The sequence below is a fragment of the Rissa tridactyla genome, chromosome 2, assembly GCF_028500815.1.
Source record: "Rissa tridactyla isolate bRisTri1 chromosome 2, bRisTri1.patW.cur.20221130, whole genome shotgun sequence".
Lineage (NCBI taxonomy): Eukaryota > Metazoa > Chordata > Aves > Charadriiformes > Laridae > Rissa > Rissa tridactyla.
Genome location: NC_071467.1, coordinates 108,036,505 through 108,062,339, shown reverse-complemented (window position 1 = coordinate 108,062,339; position 25,835 = coordinate 108,036,505). Strand labels below are relative to the sequence as shown.

The window sequence follows — 25,835 nt, the reverse complement described above, 5'->3', positions numbered from 1 at the left end:
CTTCAGTTTGAAAGTGTTCCTAGCTTTTCTTTATAAACCATTCCTTTTGATTTTAAGGACCAGATAGAGGTCAGGAAAATTTCCTGACAGGCAGAAACAGGATAATCCTTATCCAGAGCAAGTTGTAGCTTGCTTTGATTCTCCATAAGAAGCTACAGATGCAGACAGAATATACAGTCCAGAAAGGAATTAGGCCAATTCATGGGCAGTGGACATTAACAGGAAAAGGCAGAAATATACCCTCTAGCATCCTTAATGCAGTGAACTGATGCTGAGGGAGTGCAAAAATAATCAGCCACAAGTAAATGCCAAACTCAGATCTTTACTGTAAATACTGACTCCTATCGCCCCTGTCAGGCACGGAGCTCCAGGCGAGAAGGGCCATGTTCGTAGCAGTGCTGCCAATATTAATTTCTGTTGCTATTAATTTCTGTTGCTATTCTTCCCAATATAAAGAGAACCGGCAGAGAACCAAGGGAAGAGCCTTGGGTAGTCACCGCTGTTACTCCTTTGTTTCCAGAAGTTGGAAAAGATGCATAGGAGTAATTGCTAGAGTGGAGACCAGCCTCCTCCCTTTCAGCAGAAGCAACACACTTCCAGTCTTCCTTCAGTAGCTGTGGAGTCAGCCAGGCTTTGCAGAGCCTTGTTGCAAAAAGTACTGTCTTTTAATGAGGGAAGAATGAAGAAACCGGAGGAAAATTTGCTATGGGGAGGAGACGGTGAATGAAAGAGAAGCATTTAGCTGTATTGTGAGTGGAGCCTACTGAATGCAAAGTGCCGTGGAGCATCTGTCCACTTCATTCAGTTGCCTAATCTGAGTTCTCTCTGGCTTGCGGCTCCAGTTACTGGTACTGAACAGATTTGAAACAGCCATGCTGAAATGTTGAAAGTAACGCCATTTTTATTAATCAGTTGCATTTAGAAATAATAAAACCAAACGGTAGTATATAAAGCATGCTTCCAAAAGTTATACATTTTGGGATTGCTTGGCTACATTAGAAATAAATATATTATTGACTGTTAAGAGTTCTGTTCATACTACATTAACTTTTGTTTGGTTTGTTTTTATATTAAATGAAGTGTTTCACACAATGATACTTTTATGAGATGAAAAAGGAATCGCTTTTTTATGACACTGTAAGATCCATGAGAATACAAAGAAGTTTCCTTAGTCCTTTACATTTTTCTGAATGTTCCGTGATAGAAAACACTGATCACCAGATTCTTTACGTACTTTGATTTAATAACTGCAAATCTGGGCTAACATTGTACATGGATTTAAATAAGAACTTATATTTTGCATTAATATTAATCAAAGTCCAGCACTTGCAAAGCCATTGCAACCACTGTTAACTATATTGCATGTTAATGTTAAAGGCTTTTTTGTGTGTGAGAGAGAGAGATATGAATCACTAAAAATATGGTTTGAACCTGATGTTCTGGCCATACTTCTATATCCGCATGTCGCATTAAAGTAAGATCAGCCATTTTACCCTTAGAAGACTGTTCTCACACTGCAACTATTTACTGTGTCTGTAAAGTTAATGAACTTCCTAAAAGCTGGATAGCTTCGCCCATTTTCGTGGTATCCACATCTTAGTCTGATACCATCATTACATTTCTGCTAAGTGACTAACTAATAAGCACACGACAGCTTGCAAGTGGCTTCTCTTAGAGAAGGGAAGTGGGAAGGCGATCTGGTCATAACTTAGTACACATAAACTTAAACACTTTTTACAGCAGCGATTGAAGGAGAGCTGTTTTGTGCCCAAAGAGCGGTTCTGCTTCAAGACTTGATTCTAACCAAAATCTCAAGGCAGGCAGAGGATCTCTCCTGCTTCTTCTTCTCATGATGCTATTTGTCCACAAAAGCCTGGGGGAAAAAAACAGTCAGTCAATGACAACAACAAAAAAGCTATCCCATGACTTAAAATTTGTTCCTGTGGTAAGAAAAGATAACTTCAAAACCAGAAGAAATACCCTCTGGTATTACTTGTCACTAAAATACAATTGAAAATTATATATAACTTTTTTCCTCTACTGTATTTTGTCCTTAAACTGAATTTATATGCTTTTAATCCCATAAAACCGCTAGTATTGATATTTTAGCAGAATAATCATGTATGATAAAATTGTCTGATGCTTAGAATTCGTTCCATTAATGATCATTCTTCATGTTGGGGTGCATTATTACTACTACTTGGATCAGCCCTTTCCAAAAGCTTCCAAAGCAGAAAAAACAAGCAAAGGGCTCTGAAGCAGAAGGAGTCACGTCCTCAAAAGGAGACTGTAGAGCTATAAAACAAGGTGAAATTTTAAAGGGGAAGAGTGATCCTATATCTAAATATTTTTTAACCTGCATGATACATCCTTCTGCCTTCGAGCCTTTCTTTTCTATTGTTCTTTTAATCTCTTCAGTGCGGGATTTTACTGTTTGTTACGCCCAGTCATAGTGGTGCCTGCAATATATCTGCATAGCATTCCTGATTCGGAGCTTATGAACTCTAGACAAAATGTTGCTCTTCTTTTTCTTGGCTGACATGAAGCAGGATGGCCACCAAGGGCTGTTCTCATTGGGCTGGCACAGAGCGATGGGACACAACACTGTCTCCCCACCTTTTTTTTTTTTGGTTAACCATAGAGTATCAAGGAGATCCAGAGCCTCTTGTATGGACCACTGTGGTGCAGGGTGCCCTGGTGTGAGGCTTATCCTATTCTGGTGCATGAGGTTATGTCCTGATGGAAAGTCTGCCCCGCTGCATGGTAGCCACCTAATGAGAGCCGTCATACTAAGAACCCCTCTATTGCAAGCCCCAGCACAATATTCTGGGCAATTACAGGCTGTTGGTGGCATCCAGAAGGGCAGTGCTGGAATTACTGGTTGTGGGGATGGATAGCAGAATACATGCTGAAACCCTCTGTGTGAACCCCTCTAAAATCGTATGTTCCCTCCTTGACCTTTCTGGAAATTTAATCATGCACGTTAGTATCTTCCCAAATTCATTTGTATTCCTAAGCCTGCAGGTAGGTCCCTCCTTCAGAATGAAGAAGCATGCATCCAGATGGGGCCAGATTCCTAGCTAGTGTATATGCACACTGAGAACAAGAGATGTGAAACACGGCTCTGTCTACACTAGAAAATATTCTGGGTTTCAAACTGTATGCCATTTGTCATTCAAAAGAGTTAAAACATATGCCCTGTTTGTGTCTGTCACAGTGGTCCATGACACCCGTCACTATAGTCTGTAATTCTGCTATCACTTTCGTCTGCTTTAATCACTTCTACCTGTTTCTGAATTTTTAATCCTCTTTTTGAGAATTCTATGTAATTTCTTTTCTTCTGGTGCTTTAATTAGCAGTTTTGCTTCCTGGAGATGTGCTGACTGACCGAATAGTGCAATCCTTGACAGGAAGGGTGTAAACAAAGAGAATCTTGACTAACAGTCAAAACTACAGCATTTCCACTACAGTATAAAAACTAACCTCAAACATGAGAGAAAAAAAAAATACAATAGGAGCTTCAAATATCATTAATGCTGTAGTTGGATCTTGTGTCAATAAAAGTGATTCTGTCACTCACTGTGGAAAGATAACGTTTACCCATACATGCTTATTAAATAATCTTTTGGAAGCCAGGGCAACGTACTCTCGTAGCTGATAGATTGTATTGCAGGTTGGGAATGCTGCTACAGCATTCACATGGCACACTCTTCTAACTCACAGCATTTAATTCCATGAGATTCAAGTCACAGAAGCTAAGATAACCAATTTAGAGTCTAGAACCAAGTCACGCTATTACCGTACCCTTTGCGTTAGCACTAGAGCTGAATGGTTGTCATATTGTGCAGCACAGTAACATCTAATAAAAACCTTCAGCCACCATGAATTTTTCACATTACTGTATTTTCAATAGTGTTATTTTATATGATGTTTAACAATTCAAAAGCATTGAACAAAGCCGGTGTTTTCGGAGGCCTTTTTGGGTTTTGGTGTTTTTTTAACGTGTGCATATTTGGTTGCTCTCTCCATCTCTGCAATTGAAGTCCTGCATGAATTAATTTCAACGTATGTCTGGGACAAGTATATTTATGGTCTAGATGATCAAAACTAATTGTGAAATGGCTGTTTTTAGGTTATGGATGTAGTTGTTTTGGAGATGTATGTGAGATGCACAAACAGGAAATTACGAAAAGTAGAATATCTATTAGGTAGGATTTTACTTGTAAAATTTATTAATACGTACATTCCATGCAAGTAGCTTCATTTGCTTTAAAGAGAAAATACCAGCAGCAGATTAGACGAGCGAAAAACACATTTTAAAGAAACACGTTTATAGGCTGAGTTCAATCATGTTTTCTAAATGTGAAAAATCACTAAGATAAATACATTGAGATTGATTGAGTTATTCCCATGGGTTTGAAGTTAAGCTCATACTTAAGCGTCTTGCTGAACTGGAGGAATAAAAAGGAACTTTTCAGTAAGGGTGTTTTTCAAATTAGGAATTAAAGTGTGGGGGGAATATTTATTTATGTACATATTAGAGGCTTATTTAGTCCAAAAGCAATAGAAATAAAATTAGAGCAGTATATGAAAATACCAAGTTACAGACCCAATGCCAAGAAATATGATTCTATCAAAGTTCAGATCACCTGTGTTCAAGTACTAAATAAAAAAAAATACACATTTTTTAAAAATGGTTAGGATGCTTTTGGAGTTTGATATCTCTTTATGCTTTGCTTTGGACCAGCTGGAAAGAGCATGATGAACATGTTTATTTTCCAGAGAAGACAGATTAATTTCCAATTAAAAGCTGTTATTAAAAAAAAAAAAAAAGGGAGAAAATGAATGCATCTTTCTGTGCAACATTTGTGGTCAAATGTTGAATAATCCATCTGATAGCTTACTATATGAATTTGAAATTAATTGAAAATAATTATGGAACCTGCCCACGTATTTTCATTATATAAACTGAGAACAATTAAAAAGCTAAACAATGAGCATACGAGATAAAAAATATTTAATTAATTACAATCATTATAAATTGCGTGAATACGGAAAAGAGAATGTGTTTTGTTTACCTGGCAATGTCCTTTGAATAGCTCAATAACAATGAATGCATTCATTTGCCAGAAATGTGGGATGGCTGTCCACTTGTGTGTTGTGAACATCTGCATATTGAATATCTGAACCCAATTAATGCATTGGGGAGCTCTACCTCTTTGATGCATCATAACCTTGCATTTTTTTTCCTTGCAGAAGGGAATCCATATACCTGGTGGGTTGGAAAAGCCAATGAGAAGCACTACTATTGGGGCGGATCAGGACCTGGCATTCAAAAATGTGCCTGCGGCATCGAACGCAACTGTACCGATCCCAAGTACTACTGCAACTGTGATGCTGATTATAAGCAATGGTGAGTGGTTTACAAGAAGGTAGGGTGAGGATGACCAGAATCTCTTAACTTCTACAATACTGACATTATTTTGAAAGCTAAAATTGCAAATTCGAGTCCAATAGGAAAGGCCAGCATTTTGGCTGCCCGTGCCACTTTGTCTCCATCATATTCAGTTATATTACAATGCAGTGTTTACATTTTATCTCTGCAACTTCATTTTTTTCCCAGAATTTCTCCTTTTTGGAGTACTATTGCTGCATTTGCCTGTAGAATGTGAGAGAGATAAGTTGAAGTCACTCATCTTGTGACTCCAACCCTCAGAAAACATGTTAAGAACTAGACTTAAAGAGTATTATGGAATGAGGCTCTGTATTTCAGAGGAGGCTATTGCACTTTGCATAAGAAAATTAAATATTCATTGGCCTGTTGGTTGAGAATACAAACCTATAGCCTGTTTGGGATGAGGCAGTGAGAATTTGTTCTAATTTCGTCTCTAATAAATAGTTATTGATTCATCCCAGGTGGAACAATTTTAACAGAGGGACTGAGGAAGTCTTACCCCAGAGTATTTGACAGCCTGGTAACAGGGGCAGTCTGCTGTGAGGTAACTGATGTAGGTTTAAATCCCTTCAGGCAGAAAAGAGAACTAAACCTGCATCTCTGATATTCCCCATAAACACTCTAACAATAAACCTACTGCATAAAGCTCATCATCATTTTGTCTGAGACCCTCTCTGTGCTCTTCGAACACTTCGTTTGTAAGCTTTAACCGTTTGTGTCTCTTTTATCACGACAGGCAGCATGATATTTTACATAGTATGCAATGTTCAGTGACCAACTGAACCATACTTTAATGAACACTTTTTGCATTTAAGGCAGCCTGTAATTGAATCAATACTGGCTCATAAACCATTTTGTGTTAATTGAGAAATTCATACGGCTATTAATGAATGCCGAGCTACAGAACTCTAATGGTATGTCAGGGATTTAAAAAAAACAAACCAAGGAGTAGGGAGAATCACAGAACTGGAGAGTCACAGAATACTTGATGTTGGAAGGGACCTCAGAGTTCATTGAGTCCAAACTCCCTGCTCAAGCAGGGCCACCTAGAGGCAGTTGCCCAGGACCATGTCTAGACAGCTTTTGAATATCTCCATGGATGGAGATTCTGCAGCTTCCCTGGGCAACGTGTGCCAGTGCTCAGTCACCCTCATAGTAAAGAAGTGTTTCCTGATTCTCAGAGAGAACCTCCTGTGTTTCAGTTTGTGCTCATTGCCTCTTGTCATGGTACTGGGCACCACTGAAAAGAGCCTGGTCTGTCCTCTTAGCACCCTGCCTTCAGGTATTTATATACATTAATGAGATTCCCCCTGGACCCTTCTCTTCTCCAGGCTGCACAGTCCCAGCTCTCTCAGCTTCTCTTCACAGGAGAGGTGCTCCAATCCCTTAATCATCCTAGTGTCTCTTCACTGGACTCTCGCCAGTAATTCCATCTCTTTTCTGTACTGGGGAGCCCAGAACTGGACCCAGTACTCCAGGTGTGGCCTTACCAGCGCAGAGTATAGGGGAAGGATTGCTTCCCTCAACCTGCTGGCAATACTTTGTCTAATGCAGCCCAGGATACCAGCAGCCTTCTTGGCCGCAAGGGCCCATCGCTGGCTTGTGTTCAACTTGGTCTCCACCAGGATCCCCAGGGCCTTTTTCTGCCACGTTGCTTCCCAGCTGGGTGGCAGCCAGCGCGTACCGGTGCCTGGGCTTGTTTTTCCCCATGTGCAAGACTTCACACTTTTCCCCGTTAAACTTCATGATATGACTGTGAGCCCATTTCTGCAGCTTGTCAAGGTCCCTCCGGATGGCAGCACGACTCGCTGGTGTATTGGCCACTTCTCCCAGTTTGGTGTCATCTGCAAGAATGAAGTATGAAAAATACAATATTAAGTATTAAAATAAATCTTCCAGGCCCTGCAAAAATGATAGATTAGGGTGTGGGAAATCAAACATTGCCACAGACGTTGCCACCCTAAGCTTTGACATAGGATAGTGTGCTGTTAGCTATGATATGGGGCGAACTATTGAACACCACAGAGATAGAGAAGTCAATATTAGAGGCAGAGAAATCAGACATGGTGCAAAACTTCGGAGGTAGAATTATATAGACAGTGAAGAATATAAAGTCAAAGGGCTCTGACTCAAATGTAGGCACTAGACCAGTGTGGCAGGAGGGAGGTAGGTTTGGTTCTTTGGCAAAATGGTAACCATAAAAGGAAGATATTGTAATATAATTAAGATAATGGCAGAATTAGGAGCACTTACGGTTTTCATTGCTTGAGGCATTGGATGTGTATCCATGAATAATAGTCTCTGTACCATATGTTGACTGTTTTCTTTTACACTGAGGGAAATGCATGGGGGAAATAGCGTTGACTTTTGATCTCTTCTTGTGGCTTCTCTAAGAGTCACAGATGATAATTTAATAAGCAGAATTCACTCTGTAATCTTTCTCTGTAACCTCCATGCCTCCTATACGCACTAAGATTATATGGAATCTACTAATAAATAGAGTAATAAAATTATTAGATCTTTTAAAATCTAAAATAAGATCACTATCATAATAGATACACAACTGTTTACTCAGAAATTCAAACAAGAAGACATTTACACAGTATTTCTCTGGATATGTATCAGGCTTTTTTTGGGGAAAACTACTGTATATTACAGACAGTTTATGAAAAATACAACTGGATATTACATTTTAATCCGTGGTGTATGTAAATCACAAGAAGAAATGAAAGGCTCATTATAGTCTTTAAGGACATTTTATTCAAGATTAATTTTTTCAGTTTAGTTTTGGCAGAATCTGTCCAATTCCAAAGTCATAGCTTTTGGGGTTTGGAATTATTTTGAGGAGTCCTAGTTAGGAATTTTCTCTAAATGAGAAATGATGATCAATACCTAAAAAGCAGGTGAGGAGACCTCACTGACTTCAGTTATCAGGCGCAGAATGTTAACCAGGACCTTCAGCATGTTCGGGCTCAACTCTGGTGACAGCAAAACAGCTCCTGGTTTGGACCACAGTATCTGCAACAGCACTTTTGGAGAACTGCCCCGAGTGGGTAGATTGAGCCAGTGGTAGCAGTGGGAACCTGGAAAGGGCAGAGGCCATTGAGAGGCTCAGAGAGTCACCTGGTGCAGTGAAAGCATGCATCCATCACATCCATTCAAACCTTGCTTTTGCATATATAACTTTACATACCGCAACTATTGCATGAAGTATAGTATATCTTCTCATCCTCAGGGGTAAAAAGGTATTATCTTTGCAATATTGGGAACATTATTTTGGTACAGAGAGGAGTAGTATGTAAGGATCCGCAAAGCAAGGGCTGACTGAGATAACTCCAGAACTAAAATCCGGGCATCATGACATAGACACTGGTAAGCCCTTGTAACAGTTACATGGGTATTCCAGCACAGTGTGGAAATTACTATTAGTATAGGGATCTTTGCAGCTTATGATGAGCAGACAGGTCTCAGCTCACAGACTGACAACATGGCTTGCCACAGCTGTCACCCTAGCTCATCAGCACAACTTATTTTAGAAGAACTTACAGTCCCCTAAAACAAGAAGGGCTGAGTAAATGCCACACTGGGGCTGAGAGTCCAGGTGGGACTTCTGCAGTATTTGTGTATCTTGTCTATAGCTGGGAGCACTGCATTTGATCGTGGTATGCCCACAATGATTTTCTACTTCTGCCCAGACAATGTGAAAAAAAGTTAGTATCTGTGGATTTTGGGTTGGGTTTTTTTTTGCGGGGGGGGTGAGAGGAGGAGGGAGACACAGTGGGGAGAAGGCGGTAGCTACAGCAACTGTATTAAAAAAGGTAATGAAGTAAAATGGGAACAGAAGTCTGCTAAGTGGAAATTGTGGGAATGAAAGGCAAAGAAGAAGAGAGATTCAGCATAGAGATTCAAATTTTGAAGTGCAGAGCACTGTTTTTAAAGGAGGTTGGGGAGCCACTGAAGTCAGGCTGAATCAGAATGATGTAGTGTAAGTAGAATATTGTCCACAATTTTTATTGTAGAAGTTAGAAATTGTGTTAGAAATGAAGAAAGGAATTGCAGTTTGATGAATGATCTCGTAGCAAAGGCAAGAGAATGCTCCCCTGGAGAACTGGATTGTAACTCTGCCTCTGGAATCCCATTCCTGTGTGATGCTTGCCAGGTTTCATAAGCCATTTCTTCACAGAGCAGCCATTAGTTTGATCCTAATTTTCTGGGTACCTAACTGGAAACCCAGAAGTCCAGTTTGTGGAAATACCGAGCATTCACAGGTGCAACTGTAATAAGTGATCGCTCTCTCTAAATGTATCTAATGCTGTCCTCCAAAACAAACAAACAAAAAAAATAAAAACGCCTGTAGGCATCTCAGATTGACCGCTAAGAATGTATGTGTGCTTGTAACCTTAACGTCTTTCAGCCTTAACATCCAATCTGTAGAATGGAGATGATGCCAGATACTCACCTCACGGAGGTATTGCAAGGATAGGCAGATTTATGAAGCCATCATCTACTGTAGTAATCAGCACTATAGAAAATCCAATGAGAAAATGCAGTCTTTATAGAAAGAATTGAAATACACATTAAATATAAAATGGGGTCCACATATTGAAGCATGAGAGTAAATTAGGACAGTGAGCAGTGTTGAATTACATGAGTATTGTATGCCGCCTGTGTTGAATAATGTTGGAGCCCTCTGGAAAAAATGATAATCAGTGACCAGTCAAGGACTGTATCATGGTACTAGATACAGGGAACAAATTAAAGCTCTTTAAGCAGCCTGAAAAATTTGTTTTTCCTAAATTTTGTGTTTGATTTTGTTTTTTTTACCAAGTATAGGACTAATTTTGTATAAGTACAGAACCGGCTGTGTTAATTATGGACTCAGTTACAATGTAATTTTTCCCAGGGACTAGTTTACAGCAAAGGCTCGATATACCTTAAATCTGGATGCTTTTTCTATTGATACTTTTTAAAAGATCACTGAGCAACTTTAAATCTTGTCTGTCTGAATAAAATAGAAAAGAGCATTTTCTAAGTTGTAGAGCTATTTAGCTCATACCTAATGTCTTGATTATCAGGCCCGCATGGTAGATAAGCCAAACAGTAGATACTGTCAGGGAATATGAGATATGGAATTCAAATTTACGTGTATTTGCACACATCATCTGAAATAGAATCTGATTCTTAAGAGAAGCCTGTGTTGTTGCCATAATGTAAATATTAAGTAATCATTTTTGTCATGATAAAGAAACAAAAACACATGTGGGAAGAGCTTCACCCAGAGCAATCCTACCAAAATGAGCCTCAGTCCCAAATTCTCCATGGTTTGCGTCCAAAATGAAATTCATTCAGAGGGCTACTGCTAAACAAAATCTTCTTCAAATTAGGAATTTTGGTAAAATGTAAGGCTTTTTTTATTAAAAAAAAAAATTATTTATGTAGTTCTTTTCAAAATGGCTGGCTTTTCAGAGATAGACGAACTGTACCAATTAAGTAGCAAATGTAAAGATTGGTAGACATCAAGGCTTAAGTATAGCAGGTACTGATTCCCATTGAAATCACTGATATTTCACTTCCTGACTCCCTTCAGCACTTGTGAAAATCCATCTGCCCTTCCCTTCAGCCTTGTGCGCTCTCGGTAACAGCTGCTGATGCAGAGAGCGCTGACTAGGTACATGACACCGGCTTCTCCTGTCCTTCATCAGAAGCTGCTAACAGTGGCTTTGCATATTTTCTTACCATTACTCTCTCATCTAGGCAGCAACTGGAGTTTCCACAAGAGGTGTTATATGATATGACTCTGTGAAAAAAAACCAGAACAAACCTAAAAACCAAACTGAGAACTTATCATTGGCTCTACTTGATTACATGTTGATTAAATTTACTTACTATTTGTAGCATTATGTAGAGAAATCTTAAAGAAGTAAAAGGGATCAAATATGAATATACCTAAAAGAACTTGAAGGACTATAAAAGTTGCAGTGAGGAACATGCATGACTATAAACATCCTATACACACATATATATATATATGAAAGATTTCCAATTTAACCTGACAGATTGACTGCATACAAAAATCAAGTATTATTTGTATAATGTAGACATAAGTTTAAGCAGTACCTAGCGAAACAGACATTTTTGCTAAAATACACAGGCCTGTGCTTAACAACAAAACATACTGGTTTGACAGAAAAGAAAGGAGAAGAAAGGAAAAGAAAGGAAAAAAAAGAAAGGAAAAAAAGAAAATAAAGGAAAGGAAAATAAAGGAAAGGAAAAGGGAAGGGAAGGAAAAAGAAAACAGAAAAGAAGAAAAAAGAAAAGAAAAGAAAAGAAAAGAAAAGAAAAGAAAAGAAAAGAAAAGAAAAGAAAAGAAAAGAAAAGAAAAGAAAAGAAAAGAGAATATTATCTAGTAAGATTCGTGATGTCCTGCTGATTTGTGTGGCATCCAATAAAGACAATGAACCTCAATTTCCTAGAAACTGAGGAAATTTTGTAGAAATAGGCCGCACCACTTTGAAAACTGTAATTCAACATTTTTGCAGAGCTTAAAGGCCATGTTTGAAATGACAGACCAGAAAACACAATTGGTAACCATGTTTTGTGTTGTAACTGTGTGCAGTAATTACACCTGCTCACTGTGTAAAAGTTGGAACAGCAAAACTTATTTTTTAGTTACGCCTAAGGAATAAACTAGTTTTGTGGGCGAAGCTTAGCTGACAACTTGCATTACTTCATAGGGTTGTTTTTCTTTTACTGTTACAAATCCAGACAGCCTTTTGTAGGGTTTTAGGGTTACATTTCAGAGTTCCTCTGTACATTGACATTGGCACCTAGCGTTAAAATAATTCCAGTCAATCAAAATTTAGCACTATGACAGTATGTAATGGCACAGAATAAAAATCTGCATCAAGAGGAACACTGAAGACAGCAAGTCAAGCATTCAAACCTTAGAAAATGTTAGATGTAATACAGCTGGTAGAAGTTTTTTTCTGAATGATTGATAGATTTGAGCTGAAACTTTCAGCAACAGAAAAGCAGGTAGCCAGAAGCCAGGAAGTTCATTCCTACTAGTTATAGTTTGGCCATTAAAACTACTCTAGTAGGGAAGAGGGTCAAGCAACCGGGTATTAATAGGCTGCTGACTGTTCTGCATTTCTCAGCTGTGCTCATCAGCTGTAACTGGTGTGCAATATTGAAACAGAGTCTGCAAGCCAAAAAATGCGGAATCTTCCTGTTAAGTGAATTCTGTCCTCTTTTTTTATAACATGTTCTATATTTTCTTTTATAGAAACTATGTAGACCTTGTCTTTGTGCATGATGCATTCGTCTTTTCTGCTTCTCCCACAAGAGAAGGCTGAATGCTTTTTTTACCGATAACAACAGATTAAGAGTTTGGGAGGTGGGATAAAGCGGAGAGATGAACTCCATCCAGCACTTGGCCATGCTACAGATACGCTAAGGGCTGTTTTTTTCCTCAGTGTTTGTACTATCATAAATACACACATAAGGCTAATGTGAGTAATGTAAAAGTTAATTTGAGGGCAGATGAAGGGCATAGCATCTCTTGCACAAAAAAATGTTCAGGCTACTGATTTTAGTACTTTACCTTTGAAAGACGTTACCTGCTGCCCTGGAGTTATCCCTAATGTTTCTGTTGTATTGCTAATGCATAGCCCACAGCTGGCAGCTCTAGTCCAGGATCCGGGCAAACCCAGGATCACCTAGATTGCTCTTTCTCCTTTAGAGGTGTTCCATGCAAGTACTGACAACAGCCGTGTGTACGTAGCTCATGGGACCTGGCAGGTTTGCAACCTGAACTAATAGAGGTTGAGGGCATTAGGAGTTTGGGGATTCAATGAATCATGAAACTTGGAAACGTTACTCCTGTTTTCTCTCTTTTCCCTCCTGTATTATTCACCTTTGGGACAGGATTGGGGCCTTGTTTATAACAAGCTGGTACCACTTGACATTTAGTAGTCAGCCCACTCATTGATCTTAAAGAAGGCGTTTCCTGTAATGCTTGTGGCTCACAGCAGTGACCAAACAGACGAGGAACTAAGTCTTAGCTCTCTCCAAAACTGAAAACACAAGAAAATGTGGGCATTGATGTGACATGAAATAATCGTTTGTCAGTCTCCTTTATCTTTGTTAAAATGGGGCCTTCTTACTTGGTGTTATATATTCAGTCCTGTGCGCTTATTTTGCAGTTACTATGATTTTTCATCTCACAAGCAATACAAAACTAGCATAGCTGAGGGTGAGGAAACAGGAATCTGTACTACTTCGTGCATCACGATCAGAGTCTGCAACCTGCTGAGGGTGAAGATGATTTCCCATTTGACTTCAGGTTCCTTCATCATTCAGTGCTAGCAGTAATGAATGAACTTCAAGGGGAGAGTGATGACAAGACGTTATCCTTGTTTATTAATTTGCTCTGTAAATCACTGTGAGACAACAAGTGGGCGTTCATCCTGCTGCCAACCTCTTTTCTGAGTGTTGCTATTCGGGTTTTCCTGTGTTCCAGCCAGTCAGAGACAGCTGGTCTCATCCAGACCTTTTTAAGTTGCAGAATGATTCAATAGTGGTGCTGAAAAAGATCTCAGAATTAAGTGTCTGTAATTATTGCTTTCTGGGATATTCTTGGTATTGCTAGAAACATCCCATCATTGTTGGAGCATTCTTAGGACTTTGTGAAAGGCTTTTGAATTAGCAGGCGAAAAGGTAGATATATGATTTTTTCTTCTACCATACAGATGATGTAAAATATATTTCCCAGCATATTTGTATTCTTTTTGTTTTTAAACTTCATGTTTAATGCGTGAGTGACAAATCAAGTGACCAAGAAATGTCTGCTATGTCTATGTCTTGCCTGGAATCATACAGAAATTCTAGTCTGAATGCAAAGCTTATGGTCTTAACTTCAAAGTAAATGACCTTACTGTCGCAGCTTGTCAGGTAAGGGCAGAGTACTCTGAGCACTGTGCGCTGCAGAACTTTCGGCTGCCAGTTATTTTCTCCTCCTTTCCTCCTCTGTGTGCTAACTTGAAGAGTAATGACTCTGCCCTCAGTGCAGTGCTATGAAGATGAAATCACCCCTCTGCTGACCAGCCCAATGTATTTCACTCAGTGCCTGACGCTGCTTAGCTCTTGAAGAGGGTGTTTTTCTTTTCTTAAATTGTAGGACTCCCTTGACTTCTTTTTCTCTGAATGAGTGCAATCTTACGTAGAAGACGTGAAATCTGTGACAACCTGTGTTATTGGGTAGATGAAGACTGCAGTGCATGCTTGGCTGTTATTACTATTAGCAGTCATATTTTAGCTGAAACAATCACAAGGGAGTCCATCAAGCTGAAGGTATTAAGCCTCCAGTGTAAACAGAAGATATATCTGTTTTCATTATTCTTTGGTGTACCAGGATATATATGTATAAGGAGGAGAAGAGGAAGTAAGCATACACTTGGGGGGGGAGGGAGGGAGGAGCATTCCCAGGCCCCAGACTCGATGGGGGTATTTTCTTCAGAGCCACTGATGAAAATATCATGTCAGTTCATCACTCAGGTAGTTGCAAAGCTTCAGCGTTTAGAGGAAGGATCATTCTGCCCAGCAGATTCTTAGCACTGCAAAAGATCTGATAAAGAAGAAAAAAAAAAAGAAAAAACAAAAAAAAAAAAAAACAACGCAAGAGTCACCTGCTGTTTGCATGGGAATTTTGTTATATGAATAGTGCATTATTTTACTTTAAAGAGGAAGGTTGCTTGCACTGTCTGTGATAAACACTCAAAGCAATCCAGTAACCTCTCATAAATTCTGCAAATTGAGAATAAAGGCTCTAATACAAAAGAAAAGGGAGAAACTGCTTTTACTATTTTTTTTTCTGTAGTTAGACTTGTAAGAGAAGTTTAAATTCTATAAATTGTTTTAATATCGTGGACAGGCATGGTTTTATTCTAGTTACCAGTCATGTCTACCTCCTGTTTTGGGCGTTTTGTGTGTTTGTTGCATAATCAGTGAATGCCCCAAGCTTTCCAAATTGCTACTTATCTGTAATTGATCATGACTAGACATTTTGTCCCAGCCCCAACCCCCCCCAAATTCTCTGGATATTTTTCTTTTCTCTGCCTTCTATTCATGTGCAGAATACCATACTGACGAAAATTCGTAAATGTAGGAGATAGGATCCCTGGAGATCCCTCCAAGTTTATACGAGCTATCTGAGTATGCAATGGAGACTATGTAAATCAGGTCCAAGGTAATTTGTTGGATTTTTATCTTATGTTTTTTTCAGCATTCTTTAAATTGGCATTAAAATGCTACATGTATTCTTTCCACTAAAAGTGTGTCTATGTGAGCAGGCTTGCTGATGGGATTCAGGTGGTGCTTTTCTTCCATATTTTGCTGAAGAAGAAGAAACGTTTTACTGGGAAGAAATTGTTCTATCTAAACCAGTATCTCAGGACAGCTAATAACATGTATTCCTTTGCGTGATTACAAATAGTATGTTTTGCTCAGCCTTTGGTCAAGTGGAAGTTATTTACAAGGTTATGTTAAAAGTAGATTGAGGGAAACAAAATCTTTCTTGAGTTATGAGTTGGGGTTGTTGCTTATGTTATACAGTTGCCTTTAGTGGAATACCCTAAGTATCTGATTATATGTATATATTTATTTATATAAATTGTTAAAGTAGAAACAAATGAAAATGAAGAAAAAGCCAATTTCCAAGCAAGCAGGCAAATATAAAGATAATAAGATAAAATCTGCTGACAGTGTTAGAAAATGTGATGAAGAAAAAATACAGCAAATATAAAAAACTATATCTCTATGATGCAAAAGTTGTCATTGGAAAAGCATAAATTAATTTGCAGTTATTATTTATATGAAACAGAAATGTTTAGAATACTATTCCTAAACATGTAATCTCATGTCTAAAAGCAGTTATTTGCTGGGTATGACATCAAATGTCATAATAACAATTAACAGTCAACAGTTTGAGTGTTGAGTTAAAACATTTTGCTAAAGAGTATGAATTTAAGTATCTTATGTCAAATCTAAGATACTTATCCATTGTCCCTGAAAGAAAATTGTATCAGAAATGTTTATAGGATTTCATAAGACTCAGGAATCAAATCCAAGCTCCTAATTCGCACAGCACACTTACAAATAATGCTCTTAAAACCTACATTATCTCCTGCTGCCATTTTGTTCAGTAAAAAAGCCCAGAACAATCAATTTTTAATCACTGACATTAAAAGCAGAGAAACTGTGAGTTCCTTGAAGGCCAATAAAATAGATAACATCAAATGATGTAAATCCCTTGAATCAAGATAGCAGATAGATGACGGCAATTGAACAGAAAGCTCAGAAATATCAGTTATTAACTTACTGAATAGCACTTTATTAACTGCTCAATTAGCATATGTGGTGATTGTGAAGCAGAGCAGACCTAATGGATAAACAGGAAATACCATCATCTTCTCTTCTGAAAGCTGGAGAAGAGTAAAAATACGTTTGCAATTAAGATAAACATTGACTTGCTGAACTCTAAGGTAAAGAACTGAGGAGATCGTTGAGCAAACTGAGCTGGGCAGCAGAAGCTTAAGTTTATTAAATACTGTTGCTAAAGACAGATCAATTCAGAGACTCTTTGAGGGTGGTTAGGTTTTGCTCTATACTCATCTATACATATATATGCTCATTGGATCACAGGGTAATTCAGTCTGGATGTGGCCTCCAGGGATCATCTGCTCTGACCTGCTGCTCGGGGCTGATGGAGTCAGACTGGGTGGCTGAGGGCTGTGTCCATTTGAGTCCTGAACACCTCCAAGGATGGAGATCCTAGCATGTCTCTGGAAAACCTGTGCCCGTGTTTGACAATTCTCACGATGAAATTTTTTTCCTTATATCTAATTGGAATTTCCAATGTTTCAGCTTCAGTTGGTTACCTCTTTCTGTGTATATTTGTATGTATGCGTGCGTGTGTGTACATATATCTGTATACACACAAGCTTGTTCTTGTTATGTGGAGGTGATGTCAGGACAACAGGGACCCTTCCAAAGATAAGAACATTTGTTTTGAACCAGCTGTTGCTGACTAAATCGAGTATTTCTAACACCCTTTCGTAGAATCTTCCCTGTTGCCACAGAAGAGCACTGATTGATATAGCATTCACCGATACCAATCACTGATTGCTATATACATCTCTGATATAGAGGCGATGAAGAAACCTGAAGTATGTAAAGGCTTTGAGAGTTACTGCACACGCCTAATGCATGCCTCAAATTTTAATTTCCAATTCCATTTATAGGAAATGGGTATGAAATAACTTTTTAACTCCAATATATCCACCAGGCTAGTCAAACTGAATAGTGAAGTGTCCAGAGAAGAAGTGTCCAGAGAATGGAGAATGCATTTCCGCACGATTGGGAACTTTATGGAGAGGCAGGCTCCAGGGCTGAAGATTTTGAAGGAGATTTTATTAGCACTGCTGCATGCTATTACTTCTCTAGGAAAGGGATTGCCTCTAAAGCTGCAAAGAATGAAAACTGACACTTCATCATAATTTTGTGTTTCTTACGGAACTGCATCAATTTTTTTAATCTATGATGTCGTATACATCTTCTCCATCAATCTGGACACTTTATGTAACTTTAGTTACAGATATTCCTGTCATCTTTACACATAAATATGCTCAATTTTTTTCTTGCCAAAAAGACCTCAGAGATCTGGTTTACAGTAAGGCCTGTCATCTTCACAAACTATGAATTGTTTTTCAGTAGGATCTTAGTTGGGGACTAGCACTTATTTTACATTTCCTAGGTATTTGTAAGGATAGTAGAATGAATATTGATTAGAAGCATTGCCTCCTGTCATTCAGAATTTCCTGGAAAGCAAGGTGGCTAACCATATCTCAAGGATTCTCAACACAAAAAGATGTACATAATGCATAATAGAACTCCCAGAATACATACTGACTTTTATTTTAATTGCAACTCCCTAGAAAGGACCTAATCTCAAGCAAGTTTCATGGAGGAACTAAATTGTCTAATCTTCTATTTTGTCAAATCTTCTTCAGTCAAGGAAGTGAACATAAAACAGAAATGAGGGAATAGAGTCAATTGCAAGTCTTGTCACAGCATAAATTGAATGATGAAAACTTGAGGCCGCCCCTCTAAACAAAATGGGAAAGCATTTTGAAATTGCATTAAACGTATGCTTTCTTTCTTTGTAGGAAACCAAAGCAAAACAAGAAAAATCTTATTTTAGTGACCTCAAGGGCATTTTTTGAAAAGACTCAACCACTTGACCGTTTCCTGCTTACTCTTGTTGTTGATCTAGAATTAATATTATCCTATAATTCAAGAAATAGAAAACTGTTTTTATTTCTGGTAACATTAATTTTTTAGGGTTTTTTACAAGTTTCTTTAATGATTACTGAAGGTTCGGCTAAGCAGTTGTTCAACTGTTCCAGCATTCAGCAAATCTTAATCTTTTATACCTGCTCTTACATAACTTTCTTAAGTAAGTTAACTTTCTTAACCTCCTAGTGATGTATTTCCGATAGTTATAGCACCTACCTTCTGATGATTCTTATATTATTTCAGTTTCCACTTCTGATGTATTAATGGTTGCAAATCACTTATGACTGTCTACAAATTCTCGTAAGCTCAGTATAAATTATACTGATACAGCTGAAGAATATATCTGCAAACCTGCAGGTTCTCCTGTGTTTATTGTCAGTGAGTCCTCTATAATCTTAAATTATTCTTGTTTATAAACATTTTTTTTTCCTGAAGACCTTAGAAAACAGTTTGAAGATCTTAGAAAACAATTAACTCATACCTTTCCATTTCTGAACTCCTCTTCCTTAAAGATACGTGAACACAGTTTCCTTACTGACTCTGTTTCTGTGTATTTTGTGCCCTTATGATCTTCCTTCAAACAGTGCAATACCTTGTTCAGAAGGAACTGGGGTAATTTCACTGGCTATTGTTGTTGCATGCACTTGGGCCACTTTTTGTCATTTGATAAAGAAAAAAACAAGAAGGGAAACTCACATACAATAGAACACTGTTAACATACCTACATAGGGCACAGGAGCATAGCACAAAGACATCAGAAGCTAGTATAGACCTGTTGATTGTTACAAGGCCAGCTTGAAATGGGGGAAAAAATTTCTGCTTTACACGGCCACTACTGAACTTCTGGAACTTTGCTGCCAGAGGAGGCTGTGCAAGCAGACATCATTAGTGGGTTCAAAAAAGGTTTTAACAGATTCTTGTAAAACAGGTCCATCGATGCATACTGTAAGCACTGTGCACCCCATAATGTTTTTAATGCAGTCGTGGTAGATGCTGAGGGAGTGACAGGTGAATGAGTGACAGAAGTGGCCACACTCACATGTTTGCCCTGAGTAGCATCTCTTATTGCCACTCTCTGCAACAGGGTGATGGAGCAGGTGGACTGTTGTTCTGATCCTGCGGGACATTTCTTTTATACCGATGTTCTTCAGAAGGCTTTTGGCAAGGCTTATTTGCTCAGCCATGCTTCCCGACCATGAAGTCAGGCTGCTTTTCAGGGCTGAACTACAATCTTTGCACAGTGTTATGTGCACACAACAGCTGGGGTTAGCAGCAGCTTATTTGTGCCTGCATTGTGTTCCATCTCCCATGTGCTAAAACGTGGCAGTATCATTTTCTCTAAAAATACGTTAAGGTAAACATGAGTGAGGAAGAATTATTTATGCTAGCAGACACTGTTGAACACAAAAAATAGCATCCTGTGAATCAAATATTTACAAATATATTAAACCTGGAAACCAGAATTTCTAGCCATCAAGAATGAAGTTCTGGAACAGCTTTCAGACAAGAAAGAGTATTGGGGAAGAAGAGACACACTCTTCCTAATTTGGAGTGTTGTTGTGGTTTAACCTCAGTAGGCAGCAAAGCCCCACACAGCCACTTGTTCACACCCCCTCATGGGGACGGAGGAGAGAATTGAAAAAGTGCAAAAACTCATGGGTTGAGATAAAGACAGTTCAATAGACAAAGCAAAAGCTGCGTGCACAAGCAAAGCAAAGCAAGGAATTCATTCACTGCTTCCCATCAGCAGGCAGGGGTTCAGCCATCTCCAGGAAACCAGGGTTCCATCACATGTAATGGGAAGCCAAACACCACAACTCCAAACACGCTCCCCCCCATCCTTCATCCTTCTTCCCTACATTGCTGAGTGTGATGTTGTGTGGTCTGGGATATCCTTTTGTTCAGTTGGAGTCAGTTGTCCTGGCTGTGTCCCTTCCCAGTGTGTTATGCACCCCCAGCCTACGTGTTGGTGGGGTGATGTGAGGATCAGAAAAGGCCTTGACACTGTGTAAGCGCTGCTCAGCAATAACTAAAACATCCCTGTGTTATTAGTACTGTTTTGGTCACAAGTCCAAAACATAGCACCATAGGAGCTAATGTGAAGAAAATTACCTCCCTTCCTAGATAAAACCAGTGCAGATGTGATCAGATCCTGCAGAAGATTAGGTGATGCAGCTGCCTGCAGTAGCAGAGAGCTCTCCTCAGCTCCTACACTGCCTGTGTAGTCTTTGCTTACAGGTAGAAGTGATAGACTTCTTGGTATCCCTACATCCATGAGGCAACTTTTAGCTCATAGACTTATTTTAAGGCAAGAAGCATCTGCACTAAACTACATTTAAGCCATCAGAAAATAAAAGATATATCAACATTTGGCGAATTAACATACTTATTCCAGTAAAATGCAGCACAGCATTGTCAAGGTTCTCAGTGTACCAGCTGCAAACACTCTGGGCCCTCGGCCTTTGGACCCAAAGAATTACATTTTAATTTCTGTCTTCACCCAAGGCTGATAAAAATGCTGCAGCCTGAAAGATCAGAGAGGCACAACCCAGTTGCTTCAGGAGCAGCTTCCCTGTAAGCTCTACCCAGGATTGCTTGGAGTCCTGAAAAGCACCATTCTTATGGATAAGGGGGAGGCGTTAGGACTTCTCACCCATTTCATCATCAGCCTCCTTTGGCCATGGCCACATCGTCACGAGTTGTTAGAAACCCATGGCCCAGAGCCCTTTCAGTCCATGCGGTCAGGGCTATGACAGTACACTGTGCAGTAAAAAGTCGTGGGGGCGTTCATCGAGTATTGTGCTAGGAAAAGACAGGCTCAGCTCAGAGGGAATTGCATTAGGAAATAAATGGTGGGTTCTGCTCAGTTTGCTTCAATCTTTTGTTGAGGAAAACGTGGTGATGTGTAATATAAGGAGAGTTGAGCTCAAAGGCTAACAAGAAGGATAGTGGAAATCCATCAGAGCAATAAAGTGGCACGATCTGGCTAATGAATAGGTCACTAAATCCTGTATAAGTGTGGTCAACAAAATGACATTCTACAGCCAGTGCAGCAAAAAAGATTTTTCTAAACAAGGGCATCTGCATTTGGCTAATATTTAGGAACGATTATAGCATGCTATGCCTTCCCTGTAGCTCAGGTCCTAACCTTGGTCAGTCAGTTGTCTGGCTACTAGAATCTGTAGCTAGAATCTCTACCTACAGCCCCACAGAACGCAGCTGCCTCTGGAGGTGACACAGTTGCACACGTTGCAGGAATACAATTTTATAAAACTTCAGTAAGTAGCTTGTTTAGTGTCCTTTCTCATTTTCTCCATTACTGTATGTAATACATGTACGTGGATGTACACACATGCAGACAAGAGGTAAAGTTCTCATAAAAACATGAAAAGGCCATAAAGAAATTAACCTATGGATAAAGTTGCATATCATTGCGAAAGAAGGTCATCTGTCTTTTTAGCAAAATCACTTAGAAAGACAATTAATTAAAATGGAATTAATTCTCAGAGACATATGTGCGTGTTTACAAGCAGAGGGATAGCGACAAGTATCTGTGTTTTGCTTGTGCTTGATAGCAAAGTGTTTGCATAATGAAAAATGACATCTGTTAATTACCTCTATGCTGCACCATTGCTTTAAATGTGCTTCAATATCTTGGAGCATTCAGTTTCAGATAATTATTTCTGATGAATGGGGGTACATTTGAAAGGTTTTGTAGTGGGATATTTAATTCTTCTTCTAACTAGAGCGTTTTCGTGATAATAGACCCCACTTTCCTTCCTCAGTAGATGTAGCAACATGTGCATTATATTTATAGCACAATTTGTAGATAATTCTGTAAGGTTTTTTGCTGGATTTTGGCTTATATTTTAGCAGTGGCTGTTACAAATTTCTTCTTCCCTTTGGCTTTGGCATGGCTTGATGTTTGAAATAGCTGTTTGTTCCCCATCTCCTTACCATTTCGAGGGTAATTTAAGGAGTTTACCTTTCTTAGGTCAAACTAAACAAACAAAGGATGACAACAACATCAAAAAAACCACAAACCTAATGACTTCAATATATTGAGAGATATTTTTAAGCAGCTAGGAAAAAGCCGAATTTGTTTTGAGACCACTCTTACTAATCATTTTACAGTTAGAAACAACTTTTCTATTTATTAGGTAAGCAGACAGAAAAAAAAAAATATAGGATCACTGATTCCAACTCCTGACAGCAGTAGGTTAAGAAATCCTCATGCTGAGTAAGGAGCTACAGATGTACAAGCTGTATGGTACATAATAACGACTAAATAAAACTGGTCATCTGTTCTGCTGGGGTAAGTGCCCCTTTGGGAGAAGAGTCAGTCTTGTGGGTTTGCCTTCTTCCACCCACCCACGGAAGAAAAATGGGAAGCAGTCTTCTGGGGCTGAGACTGGAGAGAAAATTAAGGTACAACGTGATAGTTACCTCTAAGGACTGAAGGGAAACTGAGATCTTCTGAGGAGAGACAATTAGCAGATCATGTGTAATACCATAAAAATATAGTATTTCAAGAGTGAGAATTAATTATAGATACAGAAAATAAGATGTTGTGGTTGTTACAATTAAAGGTTGAGGTCAGTCAGAATAGAAAGAGCATACTGAAAAATAGTCTCAAATACCTAAGTTTTCCTAAATATCAGTACAGATGTGGTTGGGGGCCTTTACAGAAAGGAAATAAATAGCTGAATAATAACTTTTCTTGGAATTTTACTTTTAATAGTATGTGACATTATTCTTTCCTCATCTTTTGTCTCTTTATTGGCTACTTAGTTTATTATTTAGAGCAAGTATGCTGGTATGCATATTTTCCACATGATGTCTAGCAAGTAACATAATTTTTCTGTGTCTTCCAAAATGTCACCTGTGATACAGAAGTAGGATAATTGTAAACTTTTACAGAGAGCAGAATCCCACACACCGTAATACAACATTTTTTATGTAAGACAGCCTTATGCTTAGTAACAAACTCTATTTTACAGAAGCCCAAAAGTAAGGCTAAAAGGGCTCAGATATCATCTATATTAAGAATAAACAAGCCCAAATGAAAGAGTAGTTTGGCATAAAAAGACAAAGGAAAGGGTACGCAGGAAATACAAATTTGGAAGACAGAACCAACCTACTTATCATTTGTATGAAGGAGATTTTGTGAGGTTACCTAATCAAGCACTCTCTTCCGAGGTTTGATCAACCTAGATTTTTTTCCCAAAATATTTAGTGTCATAGCTGTACAAGCAACTGAAGGGGTGAGCTAAATCACAGCACCCTTATGTTCCCCACGGTGCCTTTGTGTGAAGCATAGGTTGGCTTCAGTGTTTTATGAGGTACATGCATAGATGTGGTGCAAGGAAGTGCCAGTGAAAGTGTGGGAGCAAAGGTAGATATTTATACAATCAGGTTTTACTCAAATTCTCTAGGATCAGTAAGTCCCATACTTCATTAAGTTTTCTGGACCAAATTCAACACTAAGTTATGCGCTTTAGTACCTTATTGAACTCAACAGGCATATAAGGGCTGAAGTCAGCATTAACTATAGCCATCTGTTATTTTGTCATGCCATACTCAATTATTTTTATTTAGCTCTTTCAGTCATATGAAATAAAACTGTCAAAGTTGTCAAGAACTCCAAGAAATGAAGCCTCTAAGCTATTGCTCTGAGATTTTTAATATTTCTTCCAATACAGATCCTTGTGCCTTAAAAATCCTGCCAGAAGCACATTTGGTCTGATAGTTTGATAGGACATGATCCAAAGGCTTGTGGATAGTAGTGGAATAGAAAACTGCACAAAATTCATCATTTATCTGCATAGATCTTGCAATAGTACATTCAATAGTACAGATATTAAAAACGCACATTTCATTAGATAACTGCTCTTAGCGTGCACAAAGTAAAATGTTACCATTACTGTAGTTCATTCAGATGTACAAAAATGCATTCAGGTGTACAAAAATGTAACTAGAAATGCTCGGGGTTTTAAATTAGAGAATTTTTGAAACAGGTGGTAGTAATCAGTACAGTGCTTCTTGACTTTCTTCCCGTGGAGCTTTGGTAGCCTGCTATTTCATGGGAAGTTTCATCATGTGTGAATGGATCACGGAATGAATACAGATTTCTCTTTGTCGAAGTGATTAGGAAGAAAGGCATTTAACTTCCCGGGGCATGGTGAATAATTGAATGGATCGTTTAATTTATTGTCCTTCATTTGATTACAGCTGTTGAGAACAGCTTTCTCACGTTTCTGTCATAAAACAAAACATTTAAAAGTTTCTAAGGATGACTAGAATGCTTTATTGGCATTGTGAATTGTGGGTTATTTTTTAATATTTTCATTTATTAACTATTATTTTTCAGAAGATCTTTTGAATTTTGAAATATTTTGAGATAAAAAAATCATACTGTTTTGAAAATGCCAAATGGAATTTTTAACTAACTTAAAAAAAAAAAATGTTTATTTGAGCAAGCTATTTACCTTTTCCATGACAATTTTTCTTGGAAAATTCCCGTAGCATCCCATTTCAGCCTTAGGTCCACAGGAGAACTTTCTTTTCTTTGCTTCAGCTGAATCTCAAGTAGTCTTGCCTCCATAATCACTGAAGGTGGAAGGGACGTCCCAATACAAGATTCAGCATTTCTCCCAAAGGAAATGCCACATACATTCCCTGTTCTACTTAGAAGATTTTGAAACTGAGACGGAAAACTGATTAAATTGTTCACAGATGCAAAGATCTAGAGGTGCTGGAGATCAGTTACAGCATGGTAGGATTCCTAGATTCCATTCTTAAAATATCTTGGTTATAGAAATAAGAAAAATAGAAATAAGAAAAATTAACAGTCAAGTCAGAGGAGTTGCTGAACCCCAAAAGAAGAGGAGCCCCAAATTTCTTGTTTTTTTTTCTGGGAAGGAACACTGATGAAATGAAGCACATAAGAGGAGCTGCTTTGCTTGAAGGAGAGCGCCATTTTGTCTCCTCCATTTTGTTGGAAGGAGAATATGAGCAAATCCTCAGC

General features: G+C 38.5%; 1 protein-coding gene across 1 annotated transcript in view; it reads left to right on the top strand.

Moving 5' to 3' along the window:
• CNTNAP2 (contactin associated protein 2) overlaps nt 1-25,835 on the top strand; it is a 1,192,916-nt gene that overhangs the window by 987,586 nt on the left and 179,495 nt on the right. Inside the window, exon 13 of the mRNA XM_054190578.1 lies at nt 5,257-5,413. Within this exon, the coding sequence (XP_054046553.1) occupies nt 5,257-5,413 (157 nt within the window). The remainder of the gene's footprint in view (nt 1-5,256; nt 5,414-25,835) is intronic.